The sequence below is a fragment of the Octodon degus genome, unplaced genomic scaffold, assembly GCF_000260255.1.
Source record: "Octodon degus isolate 3935 unplaced genomic scaffold, OctDeg1.0 scaffold00038, whole genome shotgun sequence".
Lineage (NCBI taxonomy): Eukaryota > Metazoa > Chordata > Mammalia > Rodentia > Octodontidae > Octodon > Octodon degus.
The window spans coordinates 10326580-10335201 of NW_004524614.1; the positions used below are offsets into that span (position 1 = coordinate 10326580).

The 8622-nt window shown below is 37.0% G+C and overlaps 1 protein-coding gene across 1 annotated transcript in view; it reads right to left on the reverse strand.

Annotated features, from left to right (window-relative positions):
• The window catches only part of N4bp2l2 (NEDD4 binding protein 2 like 2), a 119446-nt gene that overhangs the window by 96016 nt on the left and 14808 nt on the right, over window positions 1-8622 (reverse strand). Inside the window, exons 4-5 of the mRNA XM_004631068.2 lie at window positions 1413-1501; window positions 666-742 (exon numbers count right to left, since the gene is read on the reverse strand). Of these exons, the coding sequence (XP_004631125.2) occupies window positions 666-742; window positions 1413-1501 (166 nt within the window). The remainder of the gene's footprint in view (window positions 1-665; window positions 743-1412; window positions 1502-8622) is intronic.

Here is an 8622-nt window from a genome sequence, read left to right on the forward strand (position 1 = left end):
AGAGAGAGAGAGAGAGAGAGGAAGGAAAGAAAAGAAAGAAAAGAAAGAAAAGAAGGAAGGAAAAGAAAAGAAAGAAAAAAAAAGCAGGCAGGCTGGCTGGCTGGCTAAAGATCTTAGTATGGGATTAGGGATGTGTAACACCAAAAATGGAAAAGTAGCAAGATGAAAATATAAGGTAAAAAAGGGATGATGTGATGATGTGCTTAAATGAGAAAGGAGATGAAAGTCAATGTAAAAATGAAACAAAATGGCTTAGCTAAAAATAGCCAGATGAAAAAGTCTTCATTTACAAATTTCTTGGACCTACATTCAATAACCATGAAATGTATATCACACTAAAAGAAACATTTAGGGGGCTGGGGAGATGGCTCAGTAGAATAAGTGCTTCCCTAGCAAGCACAAGGGCTATAGTTCAATCCCCAGTTCCGCCAAACCCCCCCCCAAAAAAAACCATTTAACAAGGAAAATTTAATAAAATTTAACAATGTAAGGCACCTTAAAATCTTTTAAATCAATGTTCTTCTTAACAGAAAATAAGAACCCACAGTACCTATATACAAGTAACAAAGATGACAAGCAAAAGCTAGGAAAGAAATTAATCATGTAAAGGCAAAACTAAAGGAAAAGGGGAAAGGCGTCAATAAAAACAAAATTGAATGCCTTACTTTTCTAACTCTTCAGGATCAAATTTCCACCAAGTTTCAGGTTCATGAAACTCTACTCTGTATCCTTTTCCTATGGCCTATGCAGAGGGCAGAAAACAAAAACCCAGAGAATTGTTCTTAAAGTAAAAAGGCACACAATTATCTTTAGACAATATTTTGAAATGTTCCTTAACCAAGAAAAACTCTACAAAATAATACAATTTATAAAAATTTTAAGGCTGTATAACTGGATAAATCCCAATTATTATCCTCAAATCCAGGAATAACAAAATGAACACATTCCTTAATATATACCATTCCCTTTTTCTTGGGGGTGGGGTAGGTACCCCACGGGGATCAAACTCAGGGCCTTGAGTTTGCCAGGCAGGCACTTAGGCCACTGAACTATTTCCCCAGCCCCATTCCCAATTTTTGAAAAATCAGACCAAGCAAGAAATCTCTTTAGAGCAAAGAAACATTTTAATAAGGGTTAGCAAGACTATTCAGTGGACTAAGTGCCTGCTTAGGCAAGTGGAGGGACCAGGGTTTGAACGCTGGCACAAGCAATGCCAATCCCACCCCCAGACACTCTGCGCCAGCCACCAACTGCAATCCCAGCACTGGTGAGGCTGAAAACAAGAGGATTACTACTAGTCCAAGAGTAATAAGACCCTGTACCAAGTACATTAAAAAAAAAAAAGAAGCAAATTAGACCAAATCTTCAAAAATATGAAAAAATTAAACAGAATAAAAAAAATTCATATTTACCATTTCCACGTACGGTTTCATTTCCCAAGCTTGTGTATTAGTGTTGTCTATTATAACTGGGGATCTCCCCTGAGCAATAGCTTGTTTTGCTGAAGCAAAAAATAAGAACAAAAAATAGAACTATTAAAATATACAAAAAATATAAATATCCATTAAGAAGTACTCTACATCTCCATGTTTAAAACCAAAACTGTACAATATCTTGAGTCAATGCCATGAAAAACAAGGACTACAACAAATTAAAAGGGAAGTAAGAGACAGGGCATGGTGGCACATGGCTGTAATCCCAGCTCTTGGGAGGCTGTAAACAAGCAGATCACTATGAGTTTGATCTAGGAGTGAGATCCTGAATACCCTGTAGACCCTTCCCTAAAAATACAAAAAAAAAAAAAAAAAAAAAAAAGGGAAGTAAGAGATATAAGATATGACACATATATTCTCTAGACTGCATGCTGGTATTGACAAACTGGCTGTAAAAGACATTTGGGATATGAATATATATTTGGTTGTTGCAGGGTCTCACTATGCAGCTCAGACTCATAGTGATCCTTCTGTTTTCAGCCTTCCTAGCACTGAGATTATAGGCATGCACCACTACCTCTGTGGCTGGCTCAGCCCACCCTGGGAGCAGGGCTGGCACAGTACGTGGCACAGCATTGTACCATGGTCCCTCCATTTGCCTAAACTTGCCTAAGCAGGTGCTTTAATCCACAGAGCAACTTTGATGGCCCCAGACAATCATATTTTATTTTATTAATCTAAAGCTAGTGAAGCCTTCAAGCCACAGTCAAATTTTACTTACAGGATATGAAAGAATGGAACAAATTATAACAGACTCAGACTAAGTATGAGAAAATGTAAACATTTACTGAGATAGAAAGTGTTAAATGAAAACATCAAGTTATGAGTCAATAGTTAAGTATCTTAATCAGTTCAAAATATGGAGGGAGAAGATTTACTAATTTAAGTGTTCATCTATAAATGCTGACATTTGTGCTTTTGAAATAAGAAAAGTTTATGTATTTAAGAATTTAAGAAGTTATAGATTTATCTTTTTTCCCAGAAAATCTTTATATACTAGGTAGTTAAATACCACAGTTCAACTGACATTTCTTAGAACTATGATTCTCAAAGAGAAGCTGGAATAGGAATGAAACTTTTCTAAACTTTATCCCCCTAATCCATTAGCTTTACTTCTACCATTAGGTGAGAATCACTGTCAAAGCAAACCACTCTTAATGACCAGGAAGTGGATATATACCTCAGGTATACCACATAAGAAAAAACAATTATGAATTTCTGATAAAATGTATAAGGCCAAAGCAAAATGCAATAATAGGAATGTTTTTGTGGGACTTAGAATTCACGTTTTTGTTTGGCAGTGATGGGAATTTAACCCAGGATCTCATTTTCACTAGGCAAGCATTCATTCTCCCACTGAGTATTAGCCATAGCCCTAGGACTTAAAATTCAAACTACTAGTTCCATAGAATGAAAACATTCATACAGATGTCTAGGGGAGTCAAAATTCTAAATGTTAAGAAGTAATAACTACGGTAGAACACATACTTGGGAGATACTGTTAAATATAAAAGAAATTGAAAAATCAGTTCACACATGGGTGTTACCAATTAGCGTTGGCTTGCTGCTAGCAACGAGATGCTATCATTTCTCCCTGTTTTACTTCCAATCATAAATAGTGCTCACATATCCCACTTAAAAGTTTTATTAAAGTAATTTTCCTAATGTCCAATAGACTTTCACATTCAAGGAGCTATGTTCCAGAGGACTAGAGTTCCTTAGGAAACTATGTTTCAATACCAAACAAGTGGGTTTCTTAGACAAATTAATATCATATTTTAAGACTGAAAATGACACCTTAGCAACATTTTCAATTCATATATGTTTTAAAATTAATTAAGGTTCTTTGAATAATGATCGTGAAAAAATAGATTTTCTCAGATATAAGGAACTATTCTGGAATATAAAGCACTATTCAATAAGTGTTGAAAATAGCTATTTTTTCCTGAATATGCTTATAACTACCAAAATGTCTACTGAGGAAAGGTATGGTGGTACATGACTATAATCCTAGCTACTCAAAGAGGCTAAGACAAAGGAAGGCAAATGCAAGGCAAGAAAAACTCTACAAAATAGGCCACTTAGCAAAACAGTCAAAAAATAAAAAAGGCTGGAGATGTAGGTCAGTAGAAGTCTACTAATTTCAGTTCCCAGTATCACCAACACACACCAAAATCTCTCTAATGACTGTTAGATACAATTATCATGAAAAGTTTTGTATTTGTTATACTGAAAAGAAAACCAGTTACTCCAGTTTATACAGAAACCTCCATCTAACAAGTATAAATAATTCATATGGAATAGACATCTTAATGAAACATTTTTTATTCATTCCATTTATCACTGAATCTTGCTTAACTTTATTCTTCATTTATTCATTCATTCGTTCATTCATTCATTTATTTGAGACAGGGTCTTGCTATACAGTTCTGGCCAGCCTTGTGCTCACTTTTGTAGCCCCCAAAAGGGGTTGAACTTGAAGTGATCCTTCAGTCTCAAGTGCTGGGATTACAGGTGTGCGTCACCACACACAATTTCAGGGCCAACACTGCATGCAGGACTGGGAATCAAACTCAGTCCCCTGTGCTTGCCAACTAGGTGCTTATGCCTCTGAGCTATCTCTCCTGATCCTTCTCTTACCTTTAGGCTATTAACTCCAAACACTTTTGGAATTGTAACATCATTATTTAAGCTATTCAACAATGTTCTATACTACTAAAATACAAAAGGAACTTTTTTTACATTTTCATGCCACCTTCAAATATATGTGGAGAAATCCTAGAATGTCACAAAACCAATATAGATTAAGTAAGGGCCAGCAAGATAGCTCAACGGACTTTGGGGTTCGATCCTTTGTCCCGCATGCTGCGCTGGTCCTGCCCCTAGGACATGCTGAGCTGTTGACTGAGTCTGGGCCGTGGTGGTACATGCCTGTAATCCCAGCACAGGGAAGGCTGAAAACAGGAGGATCACTGCTAGTCCGAGCTGCATAGTGAGACCCTGTACCAAATACATAAATGAAAAAGACAGACAGACAGACAGACTGACCAAATGAATCTTGCACATGCCCAGTAATTACTGGCAACCCCAGAGGACTCCACTGAGAAACCCACCAGAACAGTACAGTGTACACAACAGAGCGCACTAGCTGATAAATTAATTTGGTTCAGATGTTCCTCAGGAACATCTTGAACACCTTGTTCCTTGACAGGGACAAGGATCAAGTGAACTCAGCAGATTAGGGAGCCAAGTTCTGGTCTCACAGCCAGAAATAAGCCTGAACTTCAGTGGAACTAAAGGTATAGGCTTGTAGGGGGGATCCACTAACCCCCTGTACAGCTACAGCTAGCCTTCTGGGATTAATCAACTCAGATGTGGACCTGTCTGGGTACATTGTCTCCCAGTGATAGCAGAGACACATGCAGAAGTCAACAAATTTTTTTTTCTTCCTTTTGGTACCAGGAATTGAACTCAGGGAACCTTGCACTTGCCAGGAACTTGTGCTGCTGAGCTCTATCCCCAGTCACAAATTTTGCTTATTCTTTTTTTTAATTTTTTCTCTTTCCTTGTGTTTTGTTTTATTTGGTTTTTCCTTGTTTGCGCTTATATGAGTATGTACTTAGTATGGTTTGTGTACAGGAGTCCCCCAAAGCCTCAAGCAGTCATGTGGTGGCTTCTGGAGTTTGTGATTGATTATTATGGGTGTGGATGCTACAACTGCCCTGGGGCAGGTAACTTGCATTTCAATGTAAGGAGGGAAGAGAAATTAGCTGCTTGAGCTACTGCCACTCCTGCATTTCTCTCTTGCTCTTTGTTGCCATGAAAGGTTGTTCTCTGCCTCAGAGCCAGCTAAGTATGGACTAAAACCTCCAGTAACTGTGAGCTAAATAAACCTTTCCCTCCTTTGAGTGTCAGGTATTTGTCCCAGCAATGAGAAAAGAGTAACTGAGACAGTAGTGTTTCTAGTTTTGTTACTATGATGTTCTGTTCTTTTTTCCCCCTTTTCTTTCCCTCATCTTCTTCACCAGTTTCGCAAAGTTTGCATGATTATCCTTTCTCCTCTAGCCTTGCTTCTAATCTTTTTCTATTTCTCTGTTTTCCCCCAATCTCACTGAAAATTTCTCCCAAGCATAAAATCACCATATTAAAGGTTATTGCACAGAACTTTCTAGTTCATTTTAGATTTTGTTATACAATCACAAATTTAGTTCATAAGTTAAAGGTGGCAAATTAATAGCTACCATGGATTGTCATTTTTTTAGTCTGCTTCATGCTATTGTTATTGCTGATTACTTAGCCCAGGTGACATAAATGTTCTAATCAGTTGTTCTTTCTGGTATATCAAGAATGAAATTGCCTATGGGTCATAAAAAATACCTTAGGCCAGTGCCAAAGAACCAGGGGCTGGGCCAAGTAGGTAATAACTTCTCATTCCCCAATGAATTTAAGAGGTAGAATTTTGCAGCAGACTCAAAACCCAAAAGCCAGCTATACCTGGAAAATATCTCTTAGTAGCCAAGTCTAAGTGTTCTAAATATTTTCAGTAAAGCAACTACCCATAAGCAATTTAAAAACATCAACCCAGAAATTAAACTAAAAAAAAAAAAAAAAAAAAAAGACACTTAAACAAGATCCAATCCCAGACTTCCATTTCATCATAGGCAAATGCAGGGGGCAAGGAGGCATAACAGTCTGAGAGCCACACATCTGGACTCTCTGAAGTGATAACAGTGAAAGTAACAAAGCTGATGAACAAAGCTCTAGAAAAAAAAATCAAACCAAAAATGATTTCTCAGATAAAAGACATGCTTGGGGGCTGGTGAGCTAGCTCAGCTGACTAAAGGGCCTGCTTAGGCAAGCTCAGGCAAACACAGGGACTGTAGTTCAATTCCTGGCATCACATGCCAGGCCATCCCCGCCCCCAGGGCGGGCTGAATGAGCCACAGAGTCTAGGGATAGTGGTGATGCCTGTAATCCCAGTGTTGGGGAGACTGAAAACAGGAGGATCACTGAGTTTAAGCTGCAGCTGCGTATTAAGACCCTGTAACATTAAAAAAAAAAAAAAAAGAAAGAAAGACATGGTTAGTGACTCTAAAGCAGATACAGATTTTTAAAAAGGGGGGGAGCTTAGGAAGTGAATGCTCAACATAGGAAAGAAATGGAATCCTTAAAAAAAAAAATGGTATCCTTAAAAAGATTCAAACAGATATACAAGAGATTAAAAATTTCATTGAAAATATACACAGCCAAATGAGCCAATAAAAATACAAACTATCAGAAGAAAACAGGATTATGGTTAGTAATGATGAAAAGAATGAATTCTTAAAAATAGCAAGGGACCATGAGAAAACAATCTAGCAAATGCTAGATGATGTAAAAAAGAACAACATAACATAGATCAGACTCAATGAAAAAGCAGGAGATGGTACAAATCACATTAAAAACCTGTTCACAGAAGTCATAGCAACCATGTGGCACACACCTGTAATCCCAACACTCAGGAGGCTGATGCAGAAGCATCACCACAAGTTTAAAGCTATCTTGGGCTACTCAGTTAACTCAAAGCCAGGCTGAACCACACAGTAAGACCCTGTCTCAAAAAACAGTAAAACAGGATGAGGGAAAAGCTCAGTGCAATAAAAGCATACCTGGCAAACGCAACGTCCTGAGTTCAATCCCTGGTACCAAAAGAAAAATAAAATAATAATAATAAAACAGTAAAATTTTTAAAAATAAAGTCATGGGGCCGGGGAGATAGCTCGGTGGCCTAAGCACCTGCCTGGCAAGCGCAAGGACCTGGGTTCAAACATTGGTAACGTACACCATGCTGGTCCCACGCCAAGTTGGCCACTGAAACTGGGTGTGATGGCACACACCTATAATCCCAACACTGGGGAGGCTGAGACAGGATCACTACGAGTCTCAGCTGCATAGCAAGGCTATGTACCAAATATATAAATAAATAAAAGAATAAAAATAAATAAATAAATAAAGTCATGGCAGAAAAGTTCCCAAACAGGGCTGAAGAATTCAATATACAAGTAAGTAAGGCATATAGAACTCCAAAGCATAGTCAAGATCCTAGAAATTCAACACAAGAACAGAATATTAAAAGCTATGAGGAAAAAATAAATAAAAATAAAAGCTATGAGAAATAAATAAATAAATAAAAATAAAAGCTATGAGAAATAAATAAATGCTATAAAAGAAAAGAAATAATAAAGACTGAGAGTGCCTTAACATCATAAAAAAATATTATAGGCCAGGGCCTATAAAGGAAAACCCATCAGAATCACAGCAGACTTCTCAATACAAACCCTCAAGTCAAGGAGAGCTTGGAGTAAAGTATTTCAAGCCCTAAAAGAAAGCAATCTCCAATCCAGATTGATGTACCCAACAAACCTATCTTTCAAAATTGATGGACAAATAAGATACTTCTACAACAATAACAGAAAATTTATAACCACCAAATGACTAGCTCAAAAAGTTCTGAAAGATATTCTAGAAAGATAATAAGGACTACAACTCCATGAACCCCAAGAGAATGAATCCATCAGGCAAGGCATTAAACAGGGAGAAAAGGAGAGCCAACAACAGGAAAATAACAGGACAAAGATAAGTCAATCTGTAGCAATTACAACTGTCAATGTTAATGGTCTCAATTCACCAATAAAAAGAGAAAACTGTTACATATTAATATAAATAAAAGAAACACAAAACCAAATCTATTTTGAGGAATTTGGATTCTAATTCAAAGAGAACCATAAAAAGAAATTAAAGCAAGATAGGATATCTGATTACAGACTGAGTTATACAATGCTATGAAACTGTTAGTTTTATGTGTGATGATAGCACTGCAGGGAAATAAGATGTGGATACATAAAATGGTCAATTAGAAATGCATGTTGTAGAATGTCTAGAATTAGCTTTCAAATCCTTCAGTGAATTAAAAAGGGAATAAATTTTTTAAAAATGAAATGCTGGCTACATTTTAAGATGCTGGTAACTGATAACTCTGTATGATGGTTATGAGATTTATTACACTTTTTCCAATTTAAATTTAAAATTTCTGGGGCTGGTGAGATGGCTCAGTGGTCTAAAGCACCTACTTAGAACAAGCTTAGCAAAG